This window comes from Panthera onca, chromosome X (genome assembly GCF_046562875.1).
Source record: "Panthera onca isolate mPanOnc1 chromosome X, mPanOnc1 haplotype 2, whole genome shotgun sequence".
NCBI lineage: Eukaryota > Metazoa > Chordata > Mammalia > Carnivora > Felidae > Panthera > Panthera onca.
The window spans coordinates 93625325-93645896 of record NC_138357.1 but is presented as its reverse complement, the minus strand read 5'-3'; the positions used below and the strand labels follow the sequence as shown (position 1 = coordinate 93645896).

The 20572-nt window shown below is 36.2% G+C and overlaps 1 protein-coding gene across 2 annotated transcripts in view; it reads left to right on the top strand.

The window, feature by feature from the left end:
- Positions 1-20572, top strand: part of USP9X (ubiquitin specific peptidase 9 X-linked) — a 156671-nt gene that overhangs the window by 68688 nt on the left and 67411 nt on the right. The window contains exons 7-14 of one of the 2 annotated variants that reach the window (XM_081793514.1): positions 1146-1261; positions 1519-1770; positions 1847-1985; positions 3662-3814; positions 4996-5100; positions 8782-8988; positions 10479-10615; positions 12122-12255. In XM_081793514.1, coding sequence (XP_081649640.1) covers positions 1146-1261; positions 1519-1770; positions 1847-1985; positions 3662-3814; positions 4996-5100; positions 8782-8988; positions 10479-10615; positions 12122-12255 — 1243 coding nt within the window. Of the gene's footprint in view, positions 1-1145; positions 1262-1518; positions 1771-1846; positions 1986-3661; positions 3815-4995; positions 5101-8781; positions 8989-10478; positions 10616-12106; positions 12256-20572 lie in introns of both variants that reach the window. The other variant, XM_081793513.1, reaches the window with a different exon arrangement.

The following is a 20572-nucleotide window of genomic DNA, read 5'->3' as shown; positions in this document are numbered from 1 at the left end:
AAACCTAGGATTAGCTTTAGACTGATTATTTTACTGTGTGCATGCATATGCTATTATATGTGTGTGTGTGTGTGTGTGTGTGTATATATATATATTTATATATAATACAGAATGAGTATGTACTTTCCTAGAATTGCTGAATGCCAAAAGGGACTGGTGGATTAAAATGCTCAGATTTTTAATTGTTCTGGAATTAGCTTTTTAAGACCAAATAACAAGGCAGGAAAATACTATAATGAAAACTTACATAGAGAAATGGTGGTTAATTTTGTAGAGAATTTAATTGATGTAGACTTAAAATCCTATCAAAACTACCTTTAGGTACCATATTGTCTCTTTAGAGCAATTACCTTATATTTCTGTTTTCCCTTTGTCCTGGACATGGTTTTTATGTTTTTGTTTTTTAAGTAGCTATAGAAATTATTTTTGCTTAAGACTCAGTAATTACCTTTAAGTTTTACATATCAGGCATGCTTTTAACTCCACAAACCATTGGCTATCCCAGCTGCATTGTACTTTTGAGTATTGCTATCCCCTAGTGAGGAGGTTGAAAGACAATCCATACTGTTACATCCTGGTTATCTCTAAGGTGAGAATTGGGGCATTCACATGAGCCAGCAAAAGCATCAACCAGCATGTTCTAGTTAGGAGCAACAGATACAATACCAGGGGTTTGTATTTAATAGTTCACTCTCAGGCTTTAAGATTATTGTATTTATAGGGAATTTTTAATTATTCACAACTACAATAAAAAATGAATTCAAATATTGTCTTATGTCATCAAATACCTTTTTTCTTATTTAAAAATTTTTTTTATCCTCTTAAGTTTAAAATTTTTCAGGTAATAAGGTATTCTCATATAATGAGGTCTCTGAAATAGAAACATGGCTTCTCGTTCCTGTTCAGCGATAATTGGTACGAACACACAACTGTGACCTAGTGATTTCACTTGTACTGCCATTCATGCTTCTTTCTCACAGAGAGGATTACTATGAATAATATGTACTATTTTGTTTTATTTCACAGATGATATTACATAATTTGAGTTTCCTGTTTCTAGTATTTTTCAATCAAGAAATTATTTCAGATGGTCCTTTTCTTCCCTGAAAGCAGGACGTTAACCTTTTTCATTAACTGTATTGCAGGGTTGGCTGGTGGATCTTCTCAACAAATTCGGCACTTTAAATGGGTTCCAGATTTTGCATGATCGTTTTATTAATGGATCAGCATTAAATGTTCAAATAATTGCAGCCCTTATTAAGTAAGTTACATTATTAAATGAATCTTCAGTGTATTATAGGAATTCCTATTTAATTGCTTGATAAAACTTTTCTTTTTGCAAGTATGATTTCCTCTTCACCTGATAACTTGGATTTTTTAATCCAAGTATAAATTAATAAGTATAAATAAGTATAAAGTAGAAATGTAAATCTGAGTATAAGTATAAATAAATCTGAGTTCAGTCCTAGTTAATTGTAAGAAAGTATTAAGCGTGTGTGTTTGTTTTTGTTCTTTCAGACCATTTGGGCAATGCTATGAGTTTCTCACTCTTCATACAGTGAAAAAGTACTTTCTTCCAGTAATAGAAATGGTCCCACATTTTTTAGAAAACTTAACTGATGAAGAACTGAAAAAAGAAGCAAAAAATGAAGCCAAAAATGACGCTCTTTCCATGATTATTAAATCTTTGAAGAATTTAGCTTCAAGAGTCCCAGGACAAGAAGAAACTGTAAAAAATTTAGAAATATTTAGGTTAAAAATGATACTTAGGTAAGATGTTTACCTCTTGAAATAAACGATTATGTGGATGTTTAGAATCTTATTTAACACTGAAATTCTCTTCTAGATTACTGCAAATTTCTTCTTTCAACGGAAAGATGAATGCACTGAATGAAGTTAATAAGGTGATATCTAGTGTATCCTACTATACTCATCGACATGGTAACCCTGAGGAGGAAGAATGGCTCACGGCTGAACGAATGGCAGTAAGTCCTTTGATTCTTCTTCCATGGATAAGAATCTGCCCCAAACAAAAATTAGAATAGCTTTACTTAACGTTAGCAATAACATTTTAAAGAAACCTTAGAACTGGGAGGTGTTCAGATTGATTTAGGACTCTTAATCCTCAGAACTTTTTGTAATAACACAATTTATTTGGTAGTGATCTAGGTAGCTTAGCACATCTTTGATAAACTTACTGCTGAATGTAGGTATTCTGAATTAATTAGCTTGTCCGGGGGGGTTTGGTTGAAATGGAACAGATAATGGTGATATTGGGATTAGAGCGGGTAGTATCTGGTACCTGATGCATGAAGTGGCCTGTTGTTCATTTGACCAATTCCACTTACAGATTTTAATATTGGAAATATAATCACTGGAATAAGATATACACGAATTGATGTTTTATCGTGCTAAGTAAGAATTTAAGCACTTCTATTTATATTGTTTTAGCATTGAAAGTTTAAGAGACTATTTACCATAGATACTTCAGTATTTTGTAGTTTTAAAACACGTAAGTATGCCATTTAGGAAACATTGGTTGAATAACTTCAGTGCATACTGTCTGGTGCAGTAAATCTGTAAAAGAACTGTCCTTACCCTCATGGTGGCCTCAGTTTAATAGGGGAGACAATAAATAGAATGTGATAAAAGATGTGGAGGATTCGTAAACATTGGCTCTGTGTTTGGGGGCAGGTGTTAAACATCTGATTTTGTGTATGTGATTTGTCTGTCTGCCTTGTTGGCAGGTTGAACACCATGCTTCTCAGAGTGTAGTCTGAGGTCTGGTTCTGGTTCTTGAACTGTTGCCAGTCCTGGATGAGTACAGAAAATGGCATCAAGTGTTCAGAAACTGTTGTAGCAATTTGAAGTTGCTGCATATTTATTTTCATAGACATAACTGCAACAGATTAGAAATAAAAATGGACCTTTACCACCTAGAACTCTATTTCTGTAGCACATTTTGGGGCTAAATACTTCATATTCTCACTAGGTTGAATACTGTGAAATTTCACAGTATGAGCTAGTACCTATTTGTATACTGAGGGAGTTTTCTTCTATTGGTATAGGTATTAAATAAATGCCGGTCAGCAACATAGCATAGTGTTATAGAAACACAGACTTGGGAAGCATGCAACCTTGATTTAGATTCCAGTTCTAACACTTCTGAGCCTGTTTACTCTTCTGTAATAGGGTAATATATCCCTCATTAGGATGGTTCAGAAGATTAAAGAGCTAATGGATAAGCAATAATAGCATAATTGGTTAATAAATAAGAGCAAGAAATAAAAGGGCATATTTTCACCCAAACAAAACTGATGTAAGGAGTCCAAAGATCCTAAAATGGGTCCCTTCTCATTACCTAAACCTTGGTGTTTGCTGCACTAAAATAATACTTCTCTGCATAAATGCTGAAGTAGAATCTCTTTAATGATTTCACTCTTTTCTGATTGGTGGAAACATTTCTGTGCAAAATTCAGTTTCATGGAATTACTGTTTTTCGTAGTTTTGAGTTAAAACACATAAACCTATTGCACTAGTGTATTTATTTTGTATTTTTTAGTCCCTACTATTGTTGTTTGAAAGTATGAACAATATTTCATACATTTTAAAAGCTTCTGTGTTTCAATTTCTTTCAAACAAGTTTTTGAATTATATTTAGGAATGGATACAGCAGAACAATATCTTATCTATAGTATTGCGAGACAGTCTGCATCAACCACAGTATGTAGAAAAGCTAGAGAAGATTCTTCGTTTTGTCATCAAAGAAAAAGCTCTGACTTTACAAGACCTTGATAATATCTGGGCAGCACAGGTAAGGAATTTCAGATGGTGGCTATTCGGATTCTAAAAAGAGCTACTAAAAACTAATAGTAGTCATTCTAAAATGAGATATGAAGGCTTACTTTGTTTGATTTGTAGTGTGTTTAAATGTTCATCATTTATAGAAAGCCTGTCAAGAATCTAACTAGTCAACGATATTTTAAATATATTCATCATTTACTGTATGTTTGGCAAAGGTTGGCAGTTTGTACGTGGTTTTGTTTAGTATTTACTACAAATTTTTGAAGTATTTTTTTCCCCCTTTTCTTTTCTTTTTTTTTTTTTTTAGTACATATTTTTGAGAGAGACGGAGAGAACATTAGCGGGGAGGGACAGAGAGAGGGAGACAGGAATCCCAAGCAGGCTCCACACTGTCAGCACGGAGCCCAGTGTGCGGTCTGAACTCATGAACCGTGAGATCATGACCTGAGCCAAAATCAAGAGTCAAATGCTTAACCAAGACTGAGCCACCCAGGCACCCCATTATTTCTTTTATTTATATGATATTACATCACATATTGTAGGTGGTTTTAAATAAGAGTCAAACAGTAAATTAATATAAGGGATGTCTCTTGCAAGAATATAAGACATCTGTAATTGGTTTTTCATAAACTTTTAATGCAAAGAAAACTTCAATAGGAGAGTTAAATCACTATTTATAAGGACCTATAATAATCTAAAGGATTTATAGCTTTTCTGAAGGATAAGTCACTTTTTTGGTTTCAGAGCCAGAAACTAGGTGATTTGATTATCTTAAGTGATCTTGGATCACTTAGGAAGTATTGTTGAGTTTTATATTACAAAGCTTTGTTTTTTGAGTCTGTAGAAACCAAAAAAGCTTTGTTTTCCTTTGAATGCTTAAGTTTCCAGTTTTGAAACAAGATCATTGGTGTACCTTGTTCTACTTGCAATGTTAAAATTGGCACGTTAAATTCAATAAACTTTAATAAAGGCTCACATGAATTCCCAAAGTATACATTAGCTGTGTTATATCAAGGAATTAAGTCCGGTTTTAGAGGGCAGTTCTAAAACATTTAAAATGTTACGAGTTTTCTCATGGTACACACTTAGGTGAAGATGATGGGAATAGTTTGTCAATAATAGCTGTCCGTATATACAACTTCTCTGCTGTCCAGATTCTAATATGCTGCTTGCTCTTTGGTTTTTTAATAGGCGGGGAAGCATGAAGCCATTGTGAAGAATGTACATGATCTACTGGCAAAGTTGGCATGGGATTTTTCTCCTGAACAACTTGATCATCTTTTTGATTGCTTTAAGGTAATAGCTAGCATAGTAAAGTAGTGCCGCTTCATTTTTGTTAAAATTAATTCATTAGATCTTTGAGTTGCTCTTAGCCAGTAAATACGAAGTAGGAATTATTAAACAATTTCAGGTGTGAAGGAATTGGTAATTATTTTTTCCCCAATAAGAACTTAATGTTCATTTTTATATTAATAGCCCTCATAAATAATAAAAAAAAAATTTTTTTTTTCATGTGTCTTTTTGAAAGACAGCATGAGCAGGGGAGGGGCAGATGGAGGGAGACACAGAATCCTGACCTGTCAGCACAGAGCCCGACACTGGGCTCAAACTTGTGAATCACGACTTCATGACCTGAGCTGATGTCAGATGCTTAACCGACTGAGCCACCCAGGAGTCCCATAAATAAGGAATCTTTTAAACTCAGGTTGTCAATTTGGATTCCTCTCCTCTAGCAGTTTGAATTTCTATTAAAATGTTTAAGTGCACTGTAGGACTTCAGGGAAGGATGATTAGTTGTAATAAAAAATAAAGCGTCAATAACACGGATTACCAATACCGTGGTATTCTGTGGTGAAATGCATAGACAAGTGCAAATACAACTCATAAGGTATTCCAATTGCCCCTGTAGTGCTATCTCCATTGGTACCATCATGTATCTTTTAAGGCCATACTGGGTAGTGGTCTCTCTACAGTTGGCAGGTGTTGGGTTTGTAAAAACCACATGATTGGTGAATTTGTGGATTTAAGAACATGTGACCTTATGGCCATGTTAATAAGGGGTGTTGTAGTAACAACTGGCATTAGATGACCAAAGTATCATAGGGGCGCCTGGGTGGCTCAGTCGGTTAAGCATCTGACTTCGACTCAGGTCATGATCTCATGGTTTGTGAGTGTGAGTCCCACTTTCTTTCTCCCTCTCCTCCTCTCCCCCCTCCCTCTCCCTTGTGGGATTCTCTCTTTCTCCCTCCCTTCCTGCTCCTCGCTCACTTGTGCCCTCTGTATCTAATTAATTAATATAAAATAAAATAAATTCTGGTTGCTGGTGGTACATAAGTTGTTACAATCACCAGATTGATATTTCTCAAAGTGTAAGATTCTCATGACTCATCAGTTTGACATCTGGATAGGTCTTCTAGAGAAAGGCATATGTGCACCAGGGTACACGTTTAACATTTGTAGCAGAATTATTTGTAATAGCAAGCAGAATTATTTGTAATGGATAAATTGTGGAATGTTCATATCCTGAAAGATCTCACAACAATGAGAAAAAGCAAATTTGAGCAATTCAACCATATGGATAGGTCTAATAAAGTTGAAGAAAGGAATAAAATCACACAAGTCATACATCTTGTTTGCGATTTCATTAACATAAACTTCAGAAATAGACCCAGCAAGCCTTTGGAGTGCTGCTTGCCATGTGTTATTTTTGACCTGAGTAATAGTTACATAGGTTTTTACATTATGTATTGTAGTAATGCTATATACTTATACTACCTTTCTTGATGTGTCACAATAGAAGAAAAAAATGTGGATTATTGGTTTCTACCTCACAGCCAACTAAATCTGAATTGCTAGGTATGGGGCCTGAGAGCCTGTATTTTAAGCAGCATTCTCAGTTGTATCTTAGGCAACATTAAAGTTGTAAATCATTGCCTTATGGAAATTCAGTTTGATATCTTTCAAAGGCAGCTGAGGAAATAATAGAGTCCATTATCATGGGTACTCTAAAGTTAATTGCCATTCATTTTTAATCTTGAGATGACTTCTGAAATACCACAGTGCATGACCAAGGATGGCCATGATGGAAGAAGGAAAGAGGTCAATTGTTACTACAGCCCCTGGACCCTCCTCTTTTGAGGATGGTCTAAATACAATAATAGGCTAAACGTAAACATGGCTCCATTTGATCTTTTTCCCCGTTGGCTTAGCAGGTATTTACTAAGCACTTACTGTTTGATAACAAGCACTGTTTTCTGAGCTCTTGTAACTTTCTGCAAAAGATGATTCAAAGGAAACATGAAGTCCAGGTCAGTTTGCAGTTCTTCGTGGACTGGAACCAAATGATTTCAGACTTGTTAATTAGCCTGAAAGTACCTATGTATTTGTGTATTTGCCCAGTCTAGTTTTTAAATGTTTTAGTTTTAGGTTTTTTTAGTTTATTTATTTATTTTGAGAGAGAGTGACCGACCATGAGCTAGGGAGTGACAGAGAGAGGTGGGGAGAGAATCCCAAGCAGGCTCCATGCTGTCAGCACAGAGCCAATGCAGGGCTCGATTTCTCGAACCTTGAGATCATGACCTGAGCTGAAATCAAGGGTCAGATGGTCAACTGACTGAGCGATCCAGGCGCCCCTCAATCTTTATTTTTGAAGTTTGTTTGAACCAGAATTCTTACTTTGTATTTGGTTGTGCACATCTTCTAAGTCTCTTTGAATCTACACTTTCCCCCTTTATCTTTTTCTTTCCTTGCAGTCTATTTGTTGGAAGAAACTGGATTGATTGTTGTGTTTATATCAATAGCATAAAATAGAGGCTTGGGGTTTTTTCGTTTTTTTTCCTTTTGCTAGAATACATACATCCTAGGTGGTCATGTGCTCTTTATTCAGGAGGCATGTAATGCCTAGTTATCTTTCTTTATAAGATGTTCTTAATTATAATATCTAATGTTTCCGTTTTTTCCTGTATCCTTAGCAGTTTCCAGGTGTCTAGGAGGAATTAGAAGTATGCATTCAAGTTGTCTTCGAAGACATCCTTATTTATCTCATTGTAAATGTGTAATAATCCCGTTGAAAGGATCTGCTATAATTTACATAGCTATCCTTCTGTTGTTTGCCTTTAGGTTGATTCCACTTTATTTTCCTATAAAGACTCATTGGCAACTTTATGCATAGAGCTTTTGTCATTCTTTAGCTGCATCCCTGGCCTTTACCCGTTAGATGCCACCATCATACACATCCCACCCAATCCCTATTGTATAAACTGGGCATTTGTAAAAATACCATTTTCAGAGGTTCCCTCCCCCTCCCCCCCCCATCGTATAGATTTAAAATTAGCATTATATCTTCTAAATGGAAATGGTGCTGTATCATTTCTGCATAAGTTAGAAATTGTTTTCATTGGTTAATAACAGACTTTGCTACAGCTGTTTGTTTTCATATGTATAATGCACAGTGCTCTCTTACCAGCTTTTCAAATTTATTATGAAAATCTTTGTATGTCAGGTTATGTTTGCCATCTTTTAATATAATTTTAAAGTCACAAATAACAGACTGAATCTACGGCAGTGGTTTTCAACAGGCCAGTTCTGCCCCTCACCCCACCCTTCAGAGATACTCAGCAGTATATGGAGATAATTCTGGTTCTCACAGCTGAGAGGAAGAGTGTCTACTATCTTCTGGGTAGAGGCCCAAGTATGCTGCTAAACATTCTGTGCACGGAGCAGCCCCCACAACAATGATTTCTCCAGCCTCAAATGTCAATTCCAAGGTTGAAAAACCCTGGTCTTAGGTATTTAACTGTAAACAGAGACTTTTTTTGTCCTCATGTTTAAGTCTGTCCTATCTTCTTTCTCATATATCACTAGAATAATTCTGTGCTCAGCTGTGTTTTCTGATGAACATAGTTAATCCCATGACCTGTCATTTAATCAGTGATGGGCAAATGTGTTGTTTTCATGCCATATAAAATTTTTTTCTAGGCCAGTTGGACAAATGCAAGTAAAAAGCAACGTGAAAAGCTACTTGAGCTGATACGACGCCTTGCAGAAGATGATAAAGATGGTGTGATGGCACATAAGGTGTTGAACCTTCTGTGGAATCTGGCCCATAGTGATGATGTACCTGTAGACATCATGGACCTGGCTCTCAGTGCCCACATCAAAATATTAGATTATAGTTGCTCACAGGTAAGGTGTGCTTCCTTAAGCACACTTTTTCTGACCCTTCTTCCTTATCAGGATGGCTTAGGAACAGAATAGTTCCTGATTTTCTTGACATTGTTATTTTTGAAATTATCTTCAAGAATTAACTCATTTTCTTCATCTAAGTCCACCTTCCTCTTCTCAGGTCTCTAGGTCAGAATTTTGTTTCTCGTCTGAAAAGCATTTAATCTCCTTGGGAGAAAGACAGTATAAAAAACAGATTATATAGTGGTAGAATTGTCAAATGCATGGTGCTGAAGTGTGAGTTTCAAATAGATCGTAAAATACTAAAGGTGATGAGGGACTTGAGAGGTAAGAGAATTTGGGTTTTCTTTGCTCATGGGGAAATTAAGAACAATTAATAGAGTTTCCTCAATAGTAAAACACTTCGAGCCTTGCCTGTGAGAAAATCACACAACAGCTTCCCTGCATTCTGACTTGTGGCATGTAAACTGTTAACTTGCAGTAAAATGGAAATTGCTGAATAATTTTCAATTTGTGAAAACTATTTGCTACACCAGTGAACTGAAATTTAGATGAGAGCTAAGAAATTAAGTTCAAGTAGGTATATGTGATTCAGATGCTATTCAGGTTTTTACTATACTTGCTTGTGACAGTTCATTAAATATTTATTCAGTATCTTCAATACTGATAACTTTCTTCTTTTTCTTTTTTTTTTTTTTTAACGTTTATTTATTTTTGAGACAGAGACAGAGCATGAACAGGGGCGGGCAGAGAGAGAGGGAGACACAGAAGGGGAAGCAGGCTCCAGGCTCTGAGCCATCAGCCCAGAGCCCGACGCGGGGCTCGAACTCACGGACCGTGAGATCGTGACCTGAGCTGAAGTCGGACGCTTAACCGACTGAGCCACCAGGCGCCCCAATACTGATAACTTTCGATATAAATTCTTTCAATTAAACAGAGACTCAATGTGCTCAAATAAGTAATTAAACTTAAAATTGTTAGGTACAGAAACCTGCATTTCTGATTACTATTGATTTAGGGGAAGGAATAAAGTAAATAAGGTATGGGAAGTAAAATATCATTTGAAGTAATTAGTTGAGTTTATAATACTTTCATAACTGTTCTCCCTTTATCTTTTTGTATATGTGTTATGTCCTTAGTTTGATTTTTGGTGAAAAATTTTTTAACTTAGTTGCCATACCATTTTTTGGGTAAAATACAAATTTTCAGTGTCCTTCCTTCATTGTTGCTAAAACAAATCTATATAGAATAACAGGGTTATGTGTTATTGCTGAATTTTGTTTTATGGTAGAATCCTTTAAAGCATTTCACTTTTTGTAGTTTTGGTAGTAAACGTGAAATAAAAATGGACTTAATGCTGCTTTTGTTTATTAAACCCTTTACTGCAATTATTACGTGTTTCTGAGGATAATCTTAAACCCTGTTTCATAATTGAAGCTGGAGTTTTTCTGAGTATGACCTACCTAAAACATTGAAATTGTTTGTTTAAGGACCGTGACACACAGAAGATCCAGTGGATAGATCGCTTTATAGAAGAACTTCGTACGAATGACAAATGGGTAATTCCTGCACTGAAACAAATTAGAGAAATTTGTAGTTTGTTTGGTGAAGCCCCTCAAAACTTGAGGTAAGGCTTTTAACAGAAAATTTCAGTATTTTTATTTTCATATTTTATTGAAAAGAAATTACATTGTCACTTGGTAAAAGCAAACTTTTCAAAAGAAAATTAGAGTGGGGAGGGGGTGATAGGAGGCTGAGAGAAGTTTCAATTTGGAACCAAAAATTCATTTATCATATCCACATCCTTGACTTTATTGAGAACGTAAGCCACAATTAAATGATATGCATCAGAATCTGCAGTATCCTGTATTACTCGTGAAAGATGACAAGATCTGGTTTAAAGTATTTTTTTTATTGATTTTAGCGAAATTTCGATTTAAATAGTGGTCTTTATATTATCTTACATGCTGAGTTCTTACTGGAATCATATTTTCTAGCATTTTCTGTTGATAAAAGTTAGAACACATGATGTGAAAAGTTAAAAATAATATGCAGAGAATGAAAGCCAGGTGTAGTACAAAGAATATTTACAGTGAGGTCAGGATTCCTGGGTATGGCCCTTATGTCTAACCAATCATACTATCTTGTAAAGATTTACTAATCAAAAGAAATGTGTTTTTCTTATGTGTAAAGTTAGATGATTGCCAAGGTCCTTTTTAGCTCTAGATTATTATGATTATGCCTAGGACAGAAAAGGCCATATATGTTTTGGTTTTAATGTTTGAACTTTGTCTCATTTTTTTTCTGGAGGCTTAAAAAGTTATGAAATTTAAAAAGCTATGAAATTTAAAAAGCTATAAGGATAAGCCTTGGAGAAAATCCAGATTTATGTCTTAGTAACTAACATTTTTTTCAGGGAGATATTTTGATTTGGGAGCCACTGTATGTAATGCCTTTTTGTCTTTCTCAAATGAATTAAATTTGTTGCAGAATATTTTACATACTCTCCCAGGGTACAGTGGCTTCATTTCCACTAGAATAGTAATGGCTCTAAGAGTTTATTGGTTTCAGTGAAGGTGGCAGAACAGGTTGGAAAGGAACTAGATGTCTTGTTTGTTGATGATAACCTGTGGGCAAACATGGCTACAAACCAAGTGACCCAGAATGTACCTTGAATGGCTAATAAATCGGATTTTTCTGAACGCATTTTCTTTGGTCAAATTTTTCACTCCAACTATAGCATAATCTTGTGGTGCTAATCTTGCAAGGGTCATGTTCCCGTTTTACAATTTTGGAAATAATCCTGTAAACTGACACAAGTGCTTTGTTACTGCAATAGGACAGGAGTGGAAATTGGTCATTGAAGTAGACTCCCATGGTGTGAGACGGGAGAATATTAACATAGTGTCCACGTAAATGAGAATAACAGAATAAATGTCTTTTTGAAACAATATTTTATTTTAAATTGCTTGATCTTGTTATTGAAGTAAATGGCCAAGAGTGTAATTCTGTAATGATGGAGAAACCATTTTAAGGTTTTAAATTAGTAGCTAAGAATTTAGATTGTATAAGCTCTTTTGATTACAACAGAGTTTAATTGCCTAATTATATTGTTAAGTTCTTCTCGTTTCAGTCAAACTCAGCGAAGTCCCCATGTATTTTATCGCCATGACTTAATCAATCAACTTCAGCACAATCATGCCCTAGTTACTTTGGTAGCAGAAAACCTTGCAACTTATATGGAAAGCATGAGACTGTATGCTAGAGGTATGTGTTATAAGCTAACATGAAATACGGGAAATAACAGCAACTTCTCGGCATTTGTTCTATCAATTACCTTAAAAGATGACAACACCTGTATTTTAAACGATGCAAGATAATTGGTTTTATTAGCTGTATTCTTTATGAGCTTATGTTCCCCTTTTACTCTCAACTTCTATTCACCCTAAATTCCAACCCAGCATTGCAAAGCTCTCCTTATTAAATTGATTTACTTTTCTTCTTTGGGACTTCTGCCTGCCTGTACTGTAACTGGTTGCTACTTTCTTTGGAATGAACTTATCTCATTCTCAACCTTTGTTTCCTTACTACCACTATCTTTATTTTTTTTTCCCCAACAAAATTTGTTTTGTCTGTGTCTATTGTACATATTATAGTTCTTTATAATCCTAAGTCCACATTTCACAAGTGTTTCAGACTCTGTGAATTAGAAAATGCACAAGAATAACCAAGTGAAGCTACATGAATCTTCATGTTTATGTTGGTTTTCAAAGTGTGAATTTGTTTAAACGTGTCAGGGTAGAGTTTCCTGAGGTTTCAACAGCCAGTTTTTAAGTTCCTGCCATATGTAAAACTCGGTTTCAATACTCTTTTCCTCTCTGGCAGCCGTGTCTATCTGTGCTAGAGTACAGATTGGTTTTTAGTACGTATCAAACTTTGTTCCCATAGCCGTAGATAGAAAATTTTATGCTACTACCAGTGCTAGAGATTGAATTGAACATAATGGTTACTGAACATGCTACTCATTTAACGTGTTACGCTAGATAAGAGTCTGCAGAAGCCAATAGTATATATTAAAAATGATTTTTAAAAGTTTATTTTTCGGAGAGAGAGAGTTGGGGAGAGACTGAGAATCTCAGGATCAGCACTGTCAGTGCAGAGCACAACCCAGGGCTTGATCCCGTGAACCACGAGATCATGACCTGAGCCAAAATTACGAGTTGGACGCTTAACTGACTGAGCTACTTAGACACCCCAAAAATGATATTTCGGATACTCCTCATTTGAAGAGTAGATTGGCTTCTTGGCATTCTTGAATAAAATCCTAAGATGCTTATAAATCATAGGATTTCTTTAACATTTACAGGGTATATATTCCCATATAAAATTCAGATAAGCATAATAGAAAAATTAAGCAGCTCTTCAGGTATGCCACCTGATTGTGTTGGCTGTTTATTCTTTCATGTACCCCACCCTCTGGGCCAGCTGAGTCCTCCTAGGCAGTAGATTGTAGAGCTAGATAAGCAGTCTAAGCATCAGGAGGCTGTTAGGCCCCAGGCAGTGATCTTTTATCGTTTTAGGCCCGAGTTCCTTCTAAGCATGATAGAATAATTGGTGCAGTATAGACATGTGACCATGTGATTTATGTTCTGTACCAAATGCAACCAAAATCTGAGAGAAGCACCAGAGGTTTGCATGTAATACACCCAGTCACTGGGAGCCTCTGGGCTCAGTGTAGCATAATGTAGATTCTTTGTTATGATCTCCTCTCTTCTTGCTGGTACAAAGTCCTCACATATGCCATTGCAGGCCTTCCCCCAAAATGGAGCCATATAAATCATCCGCGCTGCAATGCTAATTTTGCTTACTTCATTTGTATGTGATGTTTTAATTTATTTCATTGCCAGAAGTTGAGTACATTGCTGTCGGGACACTCAGGAGATGATGTTGCATGTGCAGTTCAGCCTCACTTGGGTTTCCAGCTTCGTTTTAGTCCAGTGCCATATAAGTCATTGCCTCTTCTCAATTTCATTGTCCAAAGAATGTTTTTCAGTCTTTAGTTTTCCCTCCTTAAATTGCCTGTAGTTCCATAAAATGAGAGGTATGACTCTTCATAGTCAGATTGTCTACTTGTGAAAAATGACCTACACTAGCTAGGCGTATGACCTTGGGCAAGTTATTTATGTGGGAATAATGCCTAGTACATATTAAGCACTTGAGTTTTTGTTGCTGTTGATGTTCCCTTAAATTCATTGACACACCTTATGTTTTTTTCCTAATTTTGATAACTTTTCCTCATTACGGTACTCCTCTGATTAAGACCTTAATCCTTAAATATGGCGTGGGGGGGGGTGGGGGGAAGTATATTTTACAACTAGTAAGATTCTCCTACACAATAAGCTTTTTGCAGCATTAAGTCACTTCTGTGATAACGTCAACCACCAATTTCTGAATTTGAAATTCTAAAGTAAGTTACAGCCTTTGTCTCTGTATAATAGAAATATTTTATAAGATCTCATTAGGTATGAGACCTGTTATCTAGCGGGATACATCAAGGTTTCAGAATGTTGTCCTGCTCATGTTTCATGTCCACTTGTGTCTTTTGCTTTGGAATAAAATGTTTTCACAGTACTTAGGTCAGCTGATTCTACCTCCTGTTTTATTATTATTTAGATAAAGTTAATGAGTTTATTAAAATTCTCTCCAGTATTTACTCCTGTATTTTTTTTTTTTTTTAATTATTTTTGAGAGAGAACGTGAGGCAGGGAGGGCCAGAGACAGAGGGAGACACAGAATCTGAAACAGTCTCCAGGCTCTAGGCTGTCAGCACAGAGCCTGATGCAGGACTTGATCCACGAACCGTGAGATTATCACCTGAGCTGAAGTCGGCTGCCCAACCGACTGAGCCACCCAGGCACCCCTCGTATGTTCTTACTACTAGTAGTGCCTTCGGATAATGGTGCTTACCAAGTCATCCTTTAAAAGTTTTTTAATGCATACAACAAAGTAAAAAACCAGTTTTAATTTTCACTCAAGTTTTGCCTTATGATAGGATTGTCATTGTACTGACTTGAACGTTTATTGATAGTTTTATTTACCGTTTTTCCCTGGCTTCTAGATAGAAGAGTCTGCCATGGGGCTCGAACTCATGAACTGTTAAGATCATGACCTGAGCCAAAATCGAGTCAGATGCTTAACAACTAAGCCACTCACGCACCCCTGCATTCTATTTTCTATAGACTACCACTTCCCCATGACTTCTTCCCAACCTCTTACATCTAGTACTGGCAATTTTTAGGAACGTTTTTCCACATAAACCATTTCTTCATGAGTGTCATTCACCAACAGTGCTGTGGGTTAAGGTCAAATCCTAGGCTAGACTTTCTCAGCTCTGGCTCATTCCTACACAACAGTCATGAAATATGGCTAAGTCTGTGTGGGTTCTTTGTGACTTAAAAAAAATTAATTTAGTATCCGTTTTTATGAATGGCTTATAGTTCTCTAGAGTAATGGTTATTTCCAAAGTCTGTGTAAGGAAAGTAAATATGATCCTCCAACATCTTACTTTAGAAATTGAGAAAGGGCTTAAAGAATCTTGTTGACATGTCAAAAAAAAAAAAAAAAAAAAATAGGAGTTGGCTCTTACTGGTGAAAATTAGGCCAAAATAAATAAAAGTAACGAAACCAATTAAATGAAGTACAGACTCTTCAGTCTATGCTGAAAGAAAGGGAAGTATCAACTAATATATGTGGAACATGTGATGATCATAAAAAACCAAGGGATAAGGGATTTAATTTTTTGAATAGTGGGAGTAAGATGTTCAGTGGATCTTCTCAACAAAAGAACCATTTCACTGAAGAAAATTTTAAAGTGTTTTTTTAAATTTTAATGTTTGTTTATATTTGAGAGAGAGAAAGAGAGCATGAGCAGAGGAGGGGCAGAGAGTGAAGGAGACCCAGAATCTGAAACAGGTTCCAGGCTCTGAGCTGTCAGCACAGAGCCCGACGTAGGGCTTGAACCCACGAACCGTGAGATCATGCCCCGAGCCGAAGTCGGATGCTTAACTGACCGAACCACCCAGGCATCCCATGATTTGTGAGAGACGGGCTGTGAGGATGAAGAACTCAGCAGTTAGGCTTCAAGGGATTCACCTTATTTGGACAAGAGCATTATTAAAATTTTGGTGAAGAACAATTAGGGTGCTTGCAGCTCCGTGTACTCATATTGGTAAATGAAACAGCAGAGCCACCAAGAGTTTAACAGATTTTAGATCAAGAGACAAGATGAGCCCTCCTGGGAGTAGTCAGTCCTAGGGGGTCACGTGCATTAGGTTGCACCCACTCAGAAGCAATCAGAGCAAGACCGGGACAAGTTGAAAACATTCTTAAGTCCACACACCATTCCATTAGCAAAGGTTTTGAGCTCCACTGGCTGAAGTACTTAAATTGAATTTCTGATCAAACCCTGGGTAAATAAATAATAAGCTACCCTTACCTGGGGACAACTCTTAGGAAGCCAGGCTTAAAAGTAAAATTTTATCCCTTTTGAAAGTAAAAGGAATAAAACGTATTCCTTGTAGTCAAGAAGACTATGCATCATGCCTAAGACTGCACCTTCCTGAGTGAGTTCCGGGAAGAAAACATCGCAGCTTTGTCTTTGAATGTGGAGCATAAACAAACTCCTTGAACTGGGATGTTAGCCTCCAAGCCACTCACATCCACTGGTAAAGGGTAATAATCTAGCCAAAGCAGGACTTAATTACAGCATTTCACCAATAAGGGGCTTATGTTGTAAGTAGCAGGAACAGCTTACGTGTAGCAAGGCTGAAAGGTAAAAGGAGGAAAAATACTGTGGGTGAGATAGACCTCAGAGAGTTCAGACTATTCACTAAACAACCAAGCAAGCAATACCAACCTGGGAGTTGGTGGGTGGTGTCAAAATCAGGTTGCTATAATATATTTAAATACCCAAATTTCAACCAAAAAAAAAAAATTAAAGGTGTCACCCATATATATACAGACCACAGAAACTGCCTCTAAATGGGCCCAGATGGTAGACTTTGCAGACAAAGACTTGAAAGCAGTTACTACAGATATGCCCAAGGAGCTGTATGAACTTGTGTCTAATGAATTAAAGGAAAGTATCGTGACAGTTAGTTTAGAATAATGTCAACGAGATAGAATTTTTTCTTTAAAAGAGTAGGAATCAAATGGAAATTCTGGAGTTGAAAACTACAATACCCAAAATGAAAAATTTGGAACAGGGGCTGAACAGAGCTTGCAAGCTTGCGGAAGACTCCATCTGAACTTAAGATTGATGAATAGAGATTATGCAATCTGAAAAACAGTGAAGAAGGAATGAAAATCCTATAGAAATACTGGACATCATTAAGAGTACCGACATGCATGCAGTGGGAGTACCGGAAGGAGGTGCAGGAGGCAGAAGGGAGCAGGAAAAAACATCATCGCCAAAGACTTCCTAGATGGATTTAGAAACCTTAACCCATATATCCAAGAAGCTTAAAGAATTCCAAGTAAGGTAACGTTAGACCCAGATGCAGGCACTTCATAGGTGTAAGAAAATTTGAAAGTTGTAAGAGAAAAACGAACTCTTCACAAGGAAACACAAGTAAAATTAACACTTTGTTTTGTAGAACATTGGAGACTAGAAAGTATTAGGATAAATGTACATGAAGTGCTAGGGGCAGTGGAGGGACCTGGCAACTAAGTAACCTACAGCAAAACTATCTTTCAAAAATGAAGACAAAATAGGGGCGCCTGGGTGGCGCAGTCGGTTAAGCGTCCGACTTCAGCCAGGTCACGATCTCGCGGTCCGTGAGTTCGAGCCCCGCGTCAGGCTCTGGGCTGATGGCTCGGAGCCTGGAGCCTGTTTCCGATTCTGTGTCTCCCTCTCTCTCTGCCCCTCCCCCGTTCATGCTCTGTCTCTCTCTGTCCCAAAAATAAATACAAAAAAAAAAAAAAAAAAAAAAAACGTTGAAAAAAAAAAATGAAGACAAAATAAAGGCATTCCCAGATAAATGCTGAGAGAATTTATTGCTAGCAGACATGCCTTGCAAGAAATACTAAAGAAAGTAATTAGACTGACAGTAGGTGACACCAGTCATTCAAAGCCTAAGGGGGGAAAATATAGTTATGCCTTGTTTTACTGCTTTTTGAAGATAACTGCATATTTTACAAATTGAAGGTTTATGACAACTCTGCATCGAGCAAGTCTATCTCAGTGCCATTTTTCCAGTAACATTTATTCACTTCATGTCTCTGTCACATTTTGGTAATTCTCAGGATTTTAAACTCTTTTATTGTATTTGTTAAGGTGATCTGTGATTGGTGGTTATGACTTGAATACTCTAATTACCATTTTTTAGCAATAAAGTATTTTTAAGGTATTTACGTTGTGTTTTAAGACATAATGCTATTTCATGCTTAATAGACTATAGTATAAAGTATACCTAACTTTCATATGCATTGGAAAGCCAAAGACTTCATCTTACTCACTTTATTGCAATACTTGATTTGTTTTGGGGGTCTGGAACCAAATTTGGAGTATCTCTCATGTGCCTGTAGAAGTTTTGAACACTATAAACCCTTAATCCATACCTAACAGGCATATAAGGAATACTCCATCCAACAAGAGCAGAATGTACTTTCTTCTCAAGTACAAATAGAATATTTTGTAGGACACACCATATTCTAGGCCATACAGAGTAGGATTTTTGTCCACAGTTGAATTAAATTGTAAATTAAGGAAATTTGGGGATTTCACAAGTTGGTGTCCATTATATGCTCCTGACTAACCAGTGGGTCAAAGAAGAAATGACACCTGTGAGATGAGAATATACTGAGATGAAGGAAAACACAAAATGCAGTAACTTTGGGAGAGTTGCTAAGTCAGTGCTCAGAGGGAAATTTATACCTCTGAGTGTTCATAGTAAAGAAGAAAGTTACCAAATCAGTAACCTTCAGAAACTAGGAAAGAGCAAACTAAACCCATAGAACAAAGGAAGGAAATAATGAAGATTAGAGTTGAAATCAAGTAAGGTAAGGGAGAGAAAACTTAGAGATCAATGGAACTGAAAGTTGGTTTTTTGAAAAGGTCAGCAAAATTGACAAACCTGTAGCTAGGCTAAGAAAATAAGACTCAATTATGAAAATCAAAAGTAAGAGGCCATCTCTACTGATCCCACAAAAAAATAGAGTACCAAATTGCTGAAATTGGAGAAGCAGTTAAAATTTTGAATAAACTTAAGTGAAAAAGTTGAATGAGTAACAAAGAAACCACAAAGAAATTCTGGGACCAGGTGGTTTCATTGGTGATAATTTTATTGAACATTTGAAGGATTACCACTCCTCCTTCACAAATTCTTTCAGAAAATAAAAGTACACTTCCCAAAGCCTTCTGTGAAGCCATTATTACCCTGATACCAAAACAATACAAAGACATCAGAAGAAAACTACAGACCAGTATCCCTTATGAGTAAAGATTAAAAATCCTTTTAAAAAAAAGGTGGGGGAGGGGGCAAATCAAATTCAGTGACCTATAACACAAGGACTATGTATCATGACTAAATAGAACATATGTCTGGAACACAATGTTGATTTCACACCCAAAAGTCCATTGCGATACACCAATAGAATAAAGGACCAAAACTGTTATCTTCTCAGTAGATGAAGAAAAAGTATTTGACAAAATCCAATACCTTTTCATTTTAAAATCATTGAACAAACTAAGAATAGGTGACTTTATCAACCTGATAAAGAGCATCTCAAAACTCTCCTAGCTAACTTCATACTTAATGGTGAAAGATCTGCTGCTTTCCCCCAGGATCAGGAATGAGATCAAGATGTGTATGCTAATCACTTCCATTTAACATTCTGTGGAGGTGCTAGCCTGAGCAACTAGGCAAGAAAAATGAGCATCCACATTTGAAAAGAGGCATAGCTATCTGTAATTACAGAAATCAACACTTGTATATAGAAATCTTTAAGAAACCACTAAAATCTATTAAAGCTAATAAATGAGTTAAACTAGATTGCAGGAATTAAGATCAGTGTACAAATGTCAGTTATATTTCTGTATGCTCAGTAATGACCAACCTGAAAATAAAATAATTTTATTTACAATAGCTTTATAAAGTATGAAATACAATTGAACAAAAATACAAAAGTTGTACATTTTAGTTATTTTTTAAGATTTTTAAAAAAGTAATCTCTACACCCAACGTAGGGCTTGAACTCATAACCTTGAGATAAAGAGTCACATGCTCCATTGACTGAGCCAACCAGGCACCCCCAAAATTTGTACATTTTAAACTATGGAACAGAATTGTGGAAAGCAGTTAAAGATCTAAATAAATGGACAGACAGCCCGTGTTCATTGAATGGAAGACTTAATATTGTTACAGTCATTGTACTCTGCAAATTAATCTACAGATTCAAAATAAGCCCTATAAAAATCCCAACTTCTCTTGTAGAGAAATCGTTCAGCTGATCCTAAAAATTGTGGAAATGCAAGGGACCATTGAACCATATAATAGCCAACATAATCTTTAATGCTGAAAACCAA